Below are 15,339 nucleotides of genomic sequence, written 5' to 3'. Positions count from 1 at the left end.
CACTGTTTGGCCGCTTCCTTGCTCTTTCATGTGGATATAGTGATACATAAATAAAGATGTGTGTGTGCGTGTGTGTGTGTGTGTATATATATATATATATATATATATATATATATATACACATACATATACGTGTATATATATATGTATATGTATATATACAAATACTATGTATATATGTGTGTGTGTGTGTGTGTGTATATATATACGAACAGTATATGTATATATAAATATATATATGTATATATGTATACTTATATAAGTGTATATATACACATATATATATATATGTATGCGTATATACATATATCATACTGTATATATGTATATACGTATACATATATTTATATATACATATACGTATGTGTATATATATATATATATATATATATATATATATACACACACACATATACGTATACATATTATGTATACGTATATGTGTAAATATATATATACACGTAAAAATATATACATACAGTATGTATATGCATACGTATATGTATATACATATATATATATATATATACGTATATGTATATGCATATGTATATATATATATATATGTATATCTGCCTGTTCACTGACACTCATCAGCCTTCATATTTTTTCCATTTTCTGTCCGTCTGTTTTGTTTTTTCCTTTTTGTTCCCCCCTTTCCCTCCATCCTTCCTGCGGACTGAAGCCGACGGAGACGCAGGAGGAGAAAGCAGCGAAGGAGGAGGAGGAGGAGGAAGAGGGAGGGAGAGAAACCACACCGAATGAGTGGCTTAGAGAATGAGGGAGTCATATTTCTTTGTTCCAAAGAGTCGGGAAAGGGTGAGGAACTGTCAGTATGACGCATGTATTTTTTTTAAAAAGGCTAAGAATGTACCGGTATACGTATATTTTTTCTTGTTACTTTATGTTGTTTCGCTGTAATATTCAATTGTAGCTACTTATTTTATTACTACAATGTAACACAGGCTGTACTTTTTACACCCCTGGTTTATTTACATATTTTTCTGCATGCTGAATGTTCAAGTTTAGTTTGGCAGAAAAGTAAACAGTGCTTTATGTTATAGATAAAAGAAAACATATTCCAACTTGATGTTGTTTATTGATAGCCTTCAAAATGAAGTTACTGTAAAAGTAAGCACACCGAGGTAAGTACATTAATATACATATGAAGTACACATATATGTAGGAGTCATGTTAAATCAACAATACTGTTTGGTATAAGCTGATAAAAGGTTAGGCAGGATAAAGGTTAGCTTTTATGCCTCGAACTCAAATTTTAAACACATAACCTAGTCAACGTTTTGTGGAACATGATTCACATATATGTGAAGCGTTCGCTTCCTGTATGGCAAAATATAAAAAAATAATGCTAAATGAATTCATAAGTTATTCCGCAAAAATGTTTTATTTGTGGCGGACTGGCACAAGTGCATTTAGGAATGTATGGGACAATGTTTTGTGGAACATGATTCATAATATTAACAAACTGTTTCCAAAGTGCTGCACTATACAAACTAATTCAATGAAAGACATTTAAAATAACAATAGATAAAAACACTAAAATAAGTAAAAACATATCAGAGGACCACACAACTCATTCTGAGTTAAAAGCCAGAAAATAAAAAGTGGGTTTTCAGAAGAGACTTTAAACTCCGAATTGATGTCATTGCTGTGGTGTGGAAGTGTACTGCATCCTACTATGAATGTGCATGCCCAGATAAAGAAAACGGTTAATTGAGAAATGTGGAAAGTGTGATCCATTCCCTGATAGAAATGAATCAAATGTTGCTTTCTTGTGCAGTCTTCTTGACCTGCGGCTGCACACGCGACACGCGCCCCCGGTCCCATTTCGACAGATAACCAATGAGTGCGGCGACTCTGTCAGCTTGAATTACCAATGCTGCGACATGCAATATCCTTGACCTTTTAGTGCGGCGTCTTCTTCCCTGACCTTGTGTACAAACGCTAAACACAACGACACAGGAGCAGCGTAACTTTTTTTTGTTCATGCGCCCCAGCCATCGTGTGTGTACCCATTGTCGTCATCATCATTGCTGCCATGGCAACTAAAATAATACTGTAACTAATGAAGATGGACTGCTAAATGATGTGGATACAATCTCTGACTGCTTTTCTCCTTTTTTCTCCCCACAGCTTTTTCAGATCCATGGCTCCCGGATGTAAACATGAGCAGAACCCAAAGCGTTCATTTAGGCTTATTACAACATCCTGTACATGGCATGTGTGTGTGTGTGCGCGCATTTCAAACAGCTGCTGGAAACAGGTCTGTAGCCTTTTTAATGCGTTGGTGACAAACTGAAACATAGACATACAGGTAAAAGCCAGTAAATTAGAATATTTTGAAAAACTTGATTTATTTCAGTAATTGCATTCAAAAGGTGTAACTTGTACATTATATTTATTCATTGCACACAGACTGATGCATTCAAATGTTTATTTCATTTAATTTTGATGATTTGAAGTGGCAACAAATGAAAATCCAAAATTCCGTGTGTCTACCAGCAAGTTTTAGAGCACTTCATGCTTCCTGCTGCTGACCTGCTCTATGGAGATGGAGATTTCAAGTTCCAACAGGACTTGGCGCCTGCACACAGCGCAAAATCTACCCGTGCCTGGTTTACGGACCATGGTATTTCTGTTCTAAATTGGCCCGCCAACTCCCCTGACCTTAGCCCCATAGAAAATCTGTGGGGTATTGTGAAAAGGAAGATGCAGAATGCCAGACCCAAAAACGCAGAAGAGTTGAAGGCCACTATCAGAGCAACCTGGGCTCTCATAACACCTGAGCAGTGCCAGAAACTCATCGACTCCATGCCACGCCGCATTAACGCAGTAATTGAGGCAAAAGGAGCTCCAACCAAGTATTGAGTATTGTACATGCTCATATTTTTCATTTTCATACTTTTCAGTTGGCCAACATTTCTAAAAATCCCTTTTTTGTATTAGCCTTAAGTAATATTCTAATTTTGTGACACACGGAATTTTGGATTTTCATTTGTTGCCACTTCAAATCATCAAAATTAAATGAAATAAACATTTGAATGCATCAGTCTGTGTGCAATGAATAAATATAATGTACAAGTTACACCTTTTGAATGCAATTACTGAAATAAATCAAGTTTTTCAAAATATTCTAATTTACTGGCTTTTACCTGTATTTCGTAAATAAGTTGATGTGTGCAAACTTTTACAACCAAAGACTCACGCGGATCATGACGAAGTATTGAATTTGGAATGTTGTTGCCATAGAGATGCCCAAATTAACCACCAAATCATGCAACAATATTTCCATTAATATGATATATAGCAACTCATGTAGCAGAACAAGTAAAGGAAAAGCCTCAAGCTGCTGGTGCTTATATGCGTCACCTTATAGTATTTGATGGCGGATATTGTTTTCATTCAACTTGTCCCCAGTGGCAGCATGTGGGAACTGCACCTCACTGTACATGTTTGCCCCCTGCAGGAATTGATGCTATTTCCTCAAATTGACGCCGCTACTCCAATAATTCCTCAAATAAGGGAAACAAAAAAAGCCTAATTTAAATAGAGGCCTTCTTGAAAGAGTAGGTACTTTTTACTCTATAACCACGTCTTTCTGCATAGTTCTGTTTAGGACAATACTCTAATTTGGTCATGTTTATACTGTGTGGGCGGAATGCTGCAGGATCTCATATCAGAGAAACAGAAGGCTTTTAGTAACAATTGAAGGTGCGCCGTATAGTGCGGACAATACGGTACTCTTTGTGGGTTTTAAAACAGGGGTTTTCAAAGTCTTTCCCTGGTCTGTATTCACACGTTTGTAATAGAGACCAAAAGACCCAAACTATAAAAAAATGTTGTCCTTTCAGTAAATCTTTGCAGTAATATTGGCCATGATTTTTGTTGTGTTACTGCATTGTACATGTTACATTTTAAAATGTCAATGTCCAGTTCCTTTATAGGCGTACAATACAATGAATTACAATCAATTCGTGATAGCTGCAGCCTTCCGCAATAGAAAATATCCGAATGACTGAAAATTATCCACGGAGTCAAGGAAATTATAGTAATATGCTAGAAATGCAACAGGCGAAAGCTACTGATAACACTGAGTATAATACATCCTCGGACACTTAAGTGGCATTCATGTCTTGTATTATGCTGATGGGTTTTTAAAGTCAAAATGTACTGAAAATACAATAAATTAACTATTTTGTACTAAACAAAATCTGCATGGTGCTGTTTGCAACTTCCTCACAGTTACATTTTTCAAAGCAAACAATATAACAAGAACACCACCAGCTATCTTGTGTTACCATTAACAGAACACATATCATTGGCAATTGTTTTACGTTTTTCAAAATGGCGAAGTTTATGTCATAAAATGTTTTAGCGGCCCGAATAAAATGATTGGTGTTCACAGCGGTCCCTCACCTTGTCTCGTCAACACGTACGCGTGCACACATACAAAAGCAGTCCAAGAGAAGGAACGAACAATTGGCAGTCATGTTGTTGTTATGATAGAATATACAGCCAATGGCAGCTAGCGCTAGCTATCCAAATGGCTATTATTAGCTAACAACACCTAAAGCTGATGCGCATGCATGTGTTACGTATGAGAAGCCGTAAAAGGGCGAGATATAATGTGTAAAAAAAACATTGTAAATTTGGCGCCCTCTGGGCATCTGTGTAAATGTTGCAAACAGCCCCATTAAATGTGTAATACTCTCTGCAGTTGAGTAAATAAGTACCCCTGTTTGAGGAAATAGCTTATTGTGCTGGCAGGTGCAGGGTGGTAAAAGTATGTCTATTTTTTGTCACTTTTAGTACGTTTTCTTTTTTTTGTACTTGTTATCAATAACTATAAAACACCACAACATTTTCATCATATCATTTGATTCAGTCATAATAATTTGCCATGGAGTTATTTGGCTCTTAACACCCTGACTTGAGAGATGATCTCCCTTTGAGACAACTGCAGCCGTCTGGAGGCTTGCAGCTTACGTCTGTGCCTCTGTTGAACACACACACACACACACACAAATTAGCAACAAGTGGTAGGTTTGAGACAATCACACACTGAGTGAGACCCCTCCCCCAACCCCCTTAATGAAACGTTAATATCGTTTTGCAATACATTAGTAGCTGCAGTACCACAATTAAGGTTGAGTTCTTTGACTTCAATATAGTTTATAATACTTGGATTATTATTCAGTGCCTTGAGTGCATGTAAAAATAATCATTGTTCTTTTACATGTATTCCAAAGAGGAGCTGTACTATTTTTGGTCATTTAAATTGTTGTTTTTGTCTAATTTGAGAACATATCTTGAAAAGTTTTCCAGAATTACAAAGATAGAATATGGTGTTGTGAAGGCTGTTTTGTACATGTCTTTTTTTAATTATTATTCTGTATATTTGGGTCTTATTTATTATTAATTAAATATTATGTCTGAGGCTTTAAAAAAAAAAATCAGGGGTTTGTAGTGGAGGCGATCGTCTACATTTTTATACTTGATGACTAGCATTTATGTTTCAATGAATGGCACAAAAGGAAGACATGATATGTCAGTATGTTTTTTTAGCAAGCCTTCAAAATGTGTTTTTATAGCGTTATTTCCTTTCTGTCCTCCTCTCTTTGCCACATCCTCATGTAGGTTTTTGAAATTGTACACCACTTGTTAAATGTGTCCTGCTGCAGTATTTGATGTGTAGAAATCCCCTTTCATTACAACAACAAACACAGAGACAGGATGTGGAATTAAAAATAGTTGTATTTGATACAGTCACAGCATCAATGTACTTTACAACACAACAAGCTGAGAAACATTCTGAAAAATAAGAAGTTGTATTTTGTGTAAATAAATGTCACTACTCTCAAAATAAAAGACTCTGGTTAAAAAAATATGCTGTCCTATGTATTTCTTTTATAATTATTTGACATGATTTCACAAGCAACAAACATTTGATATAAGTGCTAACTATGAACTTCAGGCTTTTTTCAAAAGTCACGTATTTAAAGCGCTAAATAGTTTTTGACAAAAATGTTTTCGCTGCAAATGCAAAATAAGAAGCGAAATGTCATACCAAAGTGGTTATAAATCCCTTGTTTTAATTGCCCATTTGTCCTCTGCATTTGACCCATCCCCTTGTTCACCCCCTGGGAGGTGAGGGGAGCAGTGAGCAGCAGCGGTGGCCGTGCCCGGGAATAATTTTTGGTGATTTAACCCCCAATTCCAACCCTTGATGCTGAGTGCCAAGCAGGGAGATAATGGGTCCCATTTTTATAGTCTTTGGTATGACTCGGCCGAGGTTTGAACTCACAACCTCCCGATCTTAGGGCGGACACTCTAACCACAACAAGTACACTAGTACCTCAACTTACGAGCTAAATTGGTTCTGTGACGGAGCTCTTAACTCAAGACACTTGTATCTCAAATCAACGTTACCGTTGAAATCAATTTAATCGGTGCTTCCCGCCCCAAACAGCACAATTTTAACACGTAGCGCCTTTTTAAAAGAATGTACTAACAATGACAGTAGTTTTATGAAGAATTGTAATAATATGCAGCTTTTACTTCTAATCTATCTCCATCCAGCTGTTTCTCTGTCCAACGCCACCAGCAGCTTCTCCATATTTTCATGGATAAATATTTGCCGCTTTGATATTATTTTAACATTCTTGGCTGACGTTGACACATTCTGCTTCAGTATGGCTATCAGTGTTACGCTCAAATTTCCTCGCCAAGTTGGCAAAATTTTCGGTCATGCTTTGATCATTTATTTTTTTAATTCAATGAATATCATCCATTTCTTCTCAGCACTGTCCTTCACATCCATTTTCTTTTTTCCCATCCTTAGAAAAACCAAGCTATGTCGATCTTTAGCTAAAAGCTAATGCTAGTGGGTAGGTCCAGATGTTTTGGTTGGATCTTACGGGGTTCACTGTGACATTTGCATGGACCGAGGACGCTTGGAACTCAAATGTTTTTGCTTGCATATTAAAGCATAAGACAACTTTTATCTCAAAACACTCTAAAGTTGAGGTATCACTGTATTATCTTTGTCATGTATTGCCTCTTTTTAGGCCAACGTTACCAAATGCTTTGTTCATCTCATGGATGACAAACTTAGCAGTAAATGATCAATTTGATGTTGTATTGGTGATGTTATCATTTTTTACTGATATCATCTCACAAGAAGGTGCTGAGGGTGTTATCCACAGTTCCCAGATGCAAATATTCCAGAGGTTCCACCTCAGGTTCTCGATCTGTGCGGTCGTCCTGGCTTTCACTTAAAAGTGTTCGTCTTCTGCGCACGGAGCCTTGGGAACGGCACTCCAGACAAGCCAGGATCATGTGGGCCAGGTCCTGCTGGAGCCGCTGGAAGTTCTCTCTGGAAAAACGGGTCAGCGCCGTTGTACAAATTTGCGTTATGATTCAGTGTGTTTATTCAGTTACAATATTTGGTCACATTTTTATCATTCAAAATGTCCGAAAGGGAGTAGGAAGAAGCTGAGCTTATTGGATCCGACTGTAGTCGGTTCGCTTCTTGTGTTTCTCATTAAAGAATGCCTAATAACCATCATACTTTATACACTAATATAATAAAGATACAGTAGTTAATGCTCTGATGGATGTACAGACTCACAAAAAGTGAGTACATCCTCAAACTTCAGCAATCATTCAAATACATATTTTACAATAGAAATTAAAATTGGATATGACTTACAATAGTCAGTGCACAGCTTGTAGAGCAGTGGATGATAAATAAAGACAAAACCAGTGCTGTGTAAATAACTTTGCTTACGTTGTAGGTGGAGTTGGTAGATCATAGTCTTTTCCTGTCTCACCCGTCAACCAATAGGTGGTCTCTGTTCCTTTACCCTGGAAAAAATGGTCTATACTGTATGTAAAAATGAAATAAACTGGCATTTTAGCATTCATATATCAAAGTATTTACCAAAACCCATATAAAAATACATATGGATAAATGTGTATATATATATATATATATATATACACACACAGGTAAAAGCCAGTAAATTAGAATATTTTGAAAAACTTGATTTATTTCAGTAATTGCATTCAAAAGGTGTAACTTGTACATTATATTTATTCATTGCACACAGACTGATGCATTCAAATGTTTATTTCATTTAATTTTGATGATTTGAAGTGGCAACAAATGAAAATCCAAAATTCCGTGTGTCACAAAATTAGAATATTACTTAAGGCTAATACAAAAAAGGGATTTTTAGAAATGTTGGCCAACTGAAAAGTATGAAAATGAAAAATATGAGCATGTACAATACTCAATACTTGGTTGGAGCTCCTTTTGCCTCAATTACTGCGTTAATGCGGCGTGGCATGGAGTCGATGAGTTTCTGGCACTGCTCAGGTGTTATGAGAGCCCAGGTTGCTCTGATAGTGGCCTTCAACTCTTCTGCGTTTTTGGGTCTGGCATTCTGCATCTTCCTTTTCACAATACCCCACAGATTTTCTATGGGGCTAAGGTCAGGGGAGTTGGCGGGCCAATTTAGAACAGAAATACCATGGTCCGTAAACCAGGCACGGGTAGATTTTGCGCTGTGTGCAGGCGCCAAGTCCTGTTGGAACTTGAAATCTCCATCTCCATAGAGCAGGTCAGCAGCAGGAAGCATGAAGTGCTCTAAAACTTGCTGGTAGACGGCTGCGTTGACCCTGGATCTCAGGAAACAGAGTGGACCGACACCAGCAGATGACATAGCACCCCAAACCATCACTGATGGTGGAAACTTTACACTAGACTTCAGGCAACGTGGATCCTGTGCCTCTCCTGTCTTCCTCCAGACTCTGGGACCTCGATTTCCAAAGGAAATGCAAAATTTGCATGGTTGGGTGATGGTTTGGGGTGCCATGTCATCTGCTGGTGTCGGTCCACTCTGTTTCCTGAGATCCAGGGTCAACGCAGCCGTCTACCAGCAAGTTTTAGAGCACTTCATGCTTCCTGCTGCTGACCTGCTCTATGGAGATGGAGATTTCAAGTTCCAACAGGACTTGGCGCCTGCACACAGCGCAAAATCTACCCGTGCCTGGTTTACGGACCATGGTATTTCTGTTCTAAATTGGCCCGCCAACTCCCCTGACCTTAGCCCCATAGAAAATCTGTGGGGTATTGTGAAAAGGAAGATGCAGAATTCCAGACCCAAAAACGCAGAAGAGTTGAAGGCCACTATCAAAGCAACCTGGGCTCTCATAACACCTGAGCAGTGCCAGAAACTCATCGACTCCATGCCACGCCACATTAACGCAGTAATTGAGGCAAAAGGAGCTCCAACCAAGTATTGAGTATTGTACATGCTCATATTTTTCATTTTCATACTTTTCAGTTGGCCAACATTTCTAAAAATCCCTTTTTTGTATTAGCCTTAAGTAATATTCTAATTTTGTGACACACGGAATTTTGGATTTTCATTTGTTGCCACTTCAAATCATCAAAATTAAATGAAATAAACATTTTAATGCATCAGTCTGTGTGCAATGAATAAATATAATGTACAAGTTACACCTTTTGAATGCAATTACTGAAATAAATCAAGTTTTTCAAAATATTCTAATTTACTGGCTTTTACCTGTATGTATGTATGTGTATATATATATATATATATATGGCAGTCACATGACCTGACTCATACAACACAGTGTAAAAAGTGACATGAAGAGGTAGCGCAACTCTTCAATGTTTACTTAAAAACTATGAAAAATAACATTTATACGCGTTGTCACCTTCGTCAGTAGAAATGTTTAAATTTCGGCCTACAATAATTCCACTTCCAACTAGAGAAGACATGCTGCAGTAAGTTTATGTTTTAACTGCATATGCTAACATTACAAGTGACTGTAAAATATGCATACTGTTGTAGCGCACACGCTGAAAAAAAGCCAAACTCATTATTTTCTAATTCCATTATCGTATTCTGCTGCTTGCTGAAAGTGTCTCACCACAATGTCGCAGGGCTGAAAAACTCAAATATGACAAACTATAATTATCTTACTGATTACCTTCAGATATGTTTCCCCTCTCATCTCGTACTCGAACTTGCAGTCTGTCCTGGTCAGGATATCAATGGTGGGCTGACTGACGTGTATCCGCAGGGCTGCGAGTGGGAGAGGCACGATGTCATCGCTCACACGGTAAGTTCAATCCGTTATGTTGATGGCGAGATATGCGCTGATTTGCACGTGAATAATTACTGGAGCCACATAGCAGGAACAAAGTGACGGCTTGTATTAACATCGCCATAAATCAGTCTGCGCATTAAAAGGATGCTCACGGTGTCCGGTGGACTCCATGCGGGACGCCGTGTTGATAGTGTCTCCAAATAAACAATATCTGGGCATCTTTATCCCCACCACGCCTGCCGCGCACAGACCTGGCACACAATACGAGGAAATACATTTATACGGCATAATACTATTGCATTAAAGTGACAATGTTGTCTTCCTGGAAGAAATATGTGGTACCTGAGTGCACACCGATGCGGATCCACACAGGGATGCCAGGCAGGTGTCGGAGCTGGAAGGTGCCCATGAAGGCCAGAATGTCCAAGGCCATGCGGCAGATATCCACCGCGTGTCTGTTGCCATTCCGCCTTGGGAGACCGGAGGCCACCATGTAGGCATCACCTATTGTCTCCACCTGGGAGTCCACACAGAGGTCATGATGACATTGTGTGACCCGCTTAGAACCTTCCACCCTAAACCCTTTTTTTAGCGAGGGATGTCTTCAGAAATAAGTAAGATACTAAAACCAACACCTTGTATGTAATGTAGGTTAATCAATGTATGCTAAACTATTTCAACAAGACAGCTTTGTGTTCTACAAAGCAAACTAGTGGAATACCTCATTTAACCCCCTTGAGATATTTCAATTATTATTCCTTATTAATAATTATTGGTTTTTCCACCAACTGAAACCTGTTTTGAGGGTTGCAGTGCACTCAAGAACATACAAGATTTCAATTTAGAGATGTCCGATAATGGCTTTTTTGCCAATATCCGATATTCCAATATTGCCCAACTCTTAATTACCGATTCAGATATCAACCGATACCGATATATACAGTCGTGGAATTAACACATTATTATGCCTAATTTTGTTGTGATGCCCCGCTGGATGCATTAAACAATGTAACAAGGTTTTCCCAAATAAATCAACTCAAGTTATGGAAAAAAATGCCAACATGGCACTGCCATATTTATTATTGAAGTCACAAAGTGCATTATTTTTTTTAACATGCCTCAAAACAGAAGCTTGGAATTTGGGACATGCTCTCCCCGAGAGAGCATGAGGAGGTTGAGGTGGGGGAGGGGGGGTGTATATTGTAGCGTCCCGGAAGAGTTAGAGCTGCAAGGGGTTCTGGGTATTTGTTCTGTTGTGTTTATGTTGTGTTACGGTGCGGATGTTCTCCCGAAATGTGTTTGTCATTCTTGTTTGGTGTGGGTTCACAGTGTGGCGCATATTTGTAACCGTGTTAAAGTTGTTTATACGGCCACCCTCAGTGTGACCTGTATGGCTGTTGACCAAGAATGCTTGCATTCGCTTGTGTGTGTGTGTGTGTGTGTGAAAAGCCGTAGATATTATGTGACTGGGTCGGCACACAAAGGCAGCACCTTTAAGGTTTATTGGCGCTCTGTACTTCTCCCTACGTCCGTGTACACAGCGACGTTTTAAGAAGTCATACATTTTACTTTTTGAAACTGATACCGATAATTTTGAAACCGATATCGATAATTTCCTATATTACATTTTAAAGCATTTTTCGGCCGATAATATCGGCATTCCGATATTATCGGACATCCCTATTTCAATTACAATTTTCAATTACAATTTCTTGCAAGAAATGTGCACATCTTCATCATGACAGGACGCACAGATATCATCGCCATGTAGAAGACGCGCAGGTCGCCGGCACTTTTGGTATTTTTGTCTTTCAAAAACCATAGTAATGTCTTGTTTATCGCTGTTAATTGGTTCCAAACATGACCGCAAAAAAATTAATTTCAAGTAAGAATCATTCATTTTAAATGGAAATTATTTATTGCTAGAGGCATAAAAACCTCTTTACTACCTTCTGAATACATTTTTCAACATTATGAGAGCCCTGCAGACGTGAAACAACACCCTTTAGCAACCTTTACACTCTTTATTCCAATAGAATAATCTCCCTGAGGCTCAACCAATCAGTGGCCACGATACTGAACAGCGCACTCTAGTGGCCAATACTACTGTAGTATTGGTAGTTTGAATTAATTTAGCCAAGTTTATGCTTGAACGTGCTTCATTTAGGACAAAAATGTTGTAGAATATGCTTCAAAAAACAGAAATAAATCTGCAATGTGGCGAAGGACGACCTGCATGTCAGCTTTGTGTAGCGTTAATGTTTGCATTTTTTGTCATTATATTACACCTCATTGCTCTTTTATTCCACTTTATTTGTTTTTTTAGTAAAAGTATTATTAAAATTAGCCGTCCCAAAATAAAATTTCAAATCACATGATTTCCATCAGATTTACTGAACACCAGACCGGAGGAGCTAGACGTCTGAGACTTCTTAATTGTCCTATTACAATATGAACATTTCTGTCATTTTCTGTAATAATTTATTTTACCTAACTGAACGATTATCTTCTTCCACTTTGCTACTCCAACAACTTTATGACTTGCTATACTCTGTGTTGTTGTTGTAAATTACTCATTTTATGTAATCTCATTGAAATATAATTAAAAATATAATCACAATACATTTTTCATTATATAATTACTTTCAGAATGTATTCATATTTTTTATTGTTATATTTGTACACGTCAAACAGTGGTTTCTTTTATTTATCTAATTCAATAATTATTTTGGATTTTATTTATTTTATTTTCAATTAACTATTTTAAAGAGGAAGGGTGCGTGAGGCAAGGGATGTTCCACTATCAGAAATTTAAAAAAAATAAATATCTGAGAATCCTAAATTTTGTGTATATATGCACTGTGTCAATAAAGCATATTAAAAATATATATATAATCAATTAGCTGTAAGTCGTAAATGGCTCCTGTGCTGCACTTTGGACACTCCTGGTCTAATGTGATCCATCCAATACAACAAAATAATAATAGACCTGTACCAACATATTCATTTTCACTTTCCAATGACAATCTAACCATATGTTCATTAAAGTAGTAGTAGTGTGCAGTGGATCAGAGCTTTTTACAATATCTCCGGTAGCAATGGAACTCATTTCAACATGGAAATGGTCTGGCTGGTCAGTACAAAAATGACTGAGTATTATTTCTAAACCTCCACAAATGTTGAGCGCAAACATACTCATCATACAGCGAACACATTACCGTATCGATGCGAATACAAGACAAATTAAATACAGGTTTAAGGTTGTGTTTTAGCTCCTGGTTCATAATTCTGGGGACAAAGTTTTAAAGAGCAACATTGCCAAGGAGGAGGAGAAAGAGACAACAGCAGTATGCTGTAGATAATCAAGTCCATCCAGCCACACTTGTAAAACACCACTAGATGGCAGCATTTTTCTGTAAAAAAAAAATTAACCCTTTCTGTTAGGTCTAATTGTGTTTATTGGGCGTCCTAAAATCTGAGTGACTTGTTTTACTTGTTAGTTCTGTTTACACTACTATGACAATTAGGAATATTAAAATGTCGCCTCTTTTGTTAAACTTTGTGTAAAAAAAAAAAATCACATTACATTATTACCAATTGGAAAATTAGTTTTGCAATTATAACAACTTGTTGCGTAACAATTGTGTTTGGGACGTTGTACTTTTAGACAAGTGGTTATTATTTAATATGTGCAACCAAACCAGTGGCGGTTTTAGCTTCAGTGGCGCCCTGTGCGAGACCCAACATCGGCGTCTAACCCCCGGCTTGTCTTCCTCTTTCTTCTACTGTCTAAATTGTGCACCCCATGGTGTAAACATTGATCTCTCAACTAGCATCCAAGGCTAAACCAACTCATTGACTAAAATAACATTTGAACACCTAAGACTATTTACCTCCAGTATGTTAAATTTAGAATCAAACTCTGTTGTAATTTGTTTGTTTTCTTTTTAAATAAACATGAGGGCAAATTCTTCATCACTTGGCTTGTTTGGGTTTTGTTCACTCCATGTGAGCAGTATGTAACAAGCAGTCAAAAAACTTTTTTTTTTTTACTTCCTCTCTTATTCTTGCGACACCCTCTCAGAGAAGTGCCCTGAAGCACGTCATTTTTTTCAAAACGTGTATAAAAAAGTTCCCCCTGTGTCCTTACTATTTTCGTAAAAGCAGAATTTCTGATGCATTTCTCAACCTAATGATGAGTATCATCCTTACTGTACCTTGTAGACGTCGTGGTGGTCGAGGATGCTGTCGAAGCCCTTGTAGATGTCATTGAGCATGTCGACGACCTCCATGGGTGTGCTGTACAGGCACAGCGTGGTAAAGCCTACGATGTCGCTGAAATAAACGGTCACCTCGTCGTACAGCTCAGGCTCCACTCCCCCCGTCTCCTTCAGGCTCTTCACCACGGGGCTGCACAAGAGACAACACGTGCTAAGTCCACGGCAATGTTCATTCCACCTCAATGGCCTGCGAGCTGAAATCTCACGCGGGTCAAAAATAAGATTGAGCCGTTTCGTTTAAGATGGCACAGACCCAGGAAGTAGCATGAAGTTGAGGCAGTCTGCTCGATCCCGCTCGGCTTTGTAAAGCACCGTCCTCTCCTCCACCAGGTGCTCTAGGTTTCTGGAATACATCTGCAGCCTGCGAATCAAGTTGTCCATGTAGCTCTCGTTGTCCTTGTTGTGAATTTTACTGAAGGAAAAAGTAGAAGTAAGTTAATATCACACATTTCTGGAAGCCGTCATATAGGACCTGCGGTAACACTTTAGTATGGGGAACATATTCTAAGTAACAAAGACTTAATTTAGAGTTGTTTGGACACTAGGGGAACATATAAGGGTTAGGGTTACTAATAAGCAATAATTCTGAGGTTATTGAGGGAAGACTCTTAGTTAATGGCTTACTGGTTGTATAATAAGGCCATGCAGAAGAAGGCATTAATAAGTACTTAATAATGACTAATTAAGAGCCAATATGTTACTAATTAGCAACTATACATCCATCCATTTTCTACCGCTTATTCCCTTTGGGGTCGCGGGGGGCGCTGGAGCCTATCTCAGCTACAATCGGGCGGAAGGCGGGGTACACCCTGGACAAGTCGCCACCTCATTAGCAACTAATTAATGGTGAATATGTTCTCCATACTAAAGTGTTACCGGACTTGCATATGAAATA

The 15,339-nt window shown here is 38.1% G+C and overlaps 2 protein-coding genes across 7 annotated transcripts in view; one reads left to right on the top strand and one right to left on the bottom strand.

Annotated features, from left to right (window-relative positions):
• kctd17 (potassium channel tetramerization domain containing 17) overlaps positions 1 to 2,331 on the top strand; it is a 29,965-nt gene extending 27,634 nt beyond the window's left edge. For 4 of the 6 annotated variants that reach the window (XM_061967335.2, XM_061967333.2, XM_061967334.2 and 1 more), the window contains exons 6-7: positions 686 to 819; positions 2,155 to 2,331. In XM_061967335.2, coding sequence (XP_061823319.1) covers positions 686 to 781 — 96 coding nt within the window. In that variant the 3' untranslated portion in view covers positions 782 to 819; positions 2,155 to 2,331. The remainder of the gene's footprint in view (positions 1 to 685; positions 820 to 2,154) is intronic. The other 2 variants (XM_061967337.2, XM_061967336.2) reach the window with 1 other exon arrangement.
• A 3,402-nt stretch (positions 2,332 to 5,733) lies between these two features.
• The window catches only part of gucy2cb (guanylate cyclase 2Cb), a 37,182-nt gene continuing 27,576 nt past the window's right edge, over positions 5,734 to 15,339 (bottom strand). The window contains exons 21-27 of the mRNA XM_061967339.1: positions 14,698 to 14,856; positions 14,382 to 14,574; positions 10,507 to 10,681; positions 10,317 to 10,415; positions 10,045 to 10,139; positions 7,811 to 7,887; positions 5,734 to 7,396 (exon numbers count right to left, since the gene is read on the bottom strand). Of these exons, the coding sequence (XP_061823323.1) occupies positions 7,195 to 7,396; positions 7,811 to 7,887; positions 10,045 to 10,139; positions 10,317 to 10,415; positions 10,507 to 10,681; positions 14,382 to 14,574; positions 14,698 to 14,856 (1,000 nt within the window). The 3' untranslated portion in view covers positions 5,734 to 7,194. The remainder of the gene's footprint in view (positions 7,397 to 7,810; positions 7,888 to 10,044; positions 10,140 to 10,316; positions 10,416 to 10,506; positions 10,682 to 14,381; positions 14,575 to 14,697; positions 14,857 to 15,339) is intronic.

The sequence above is a fragment of the Nerophis lumbriciformis genome, linkage group LG11 (genome assembly GCF_033978685.3).
Source record: "Nerophis lumbriciformis linkage group LG11, RoL_Nlum_v2.1, whole genome shotgun sequence".
NCBI classification, from domain to species: domain Eukaryota; kingdom Metazoa; phylum Chordata; class Actinopteri; order Syngnathiformes; family Syngnathidae; genus Nerophis; species Nerophis lumbriciformis.
The sequence above is the reverse complement of the archived record's forward strand: the minus strand, read 5'-3'. Positions and strand labels throughout refer to the sequence as shown.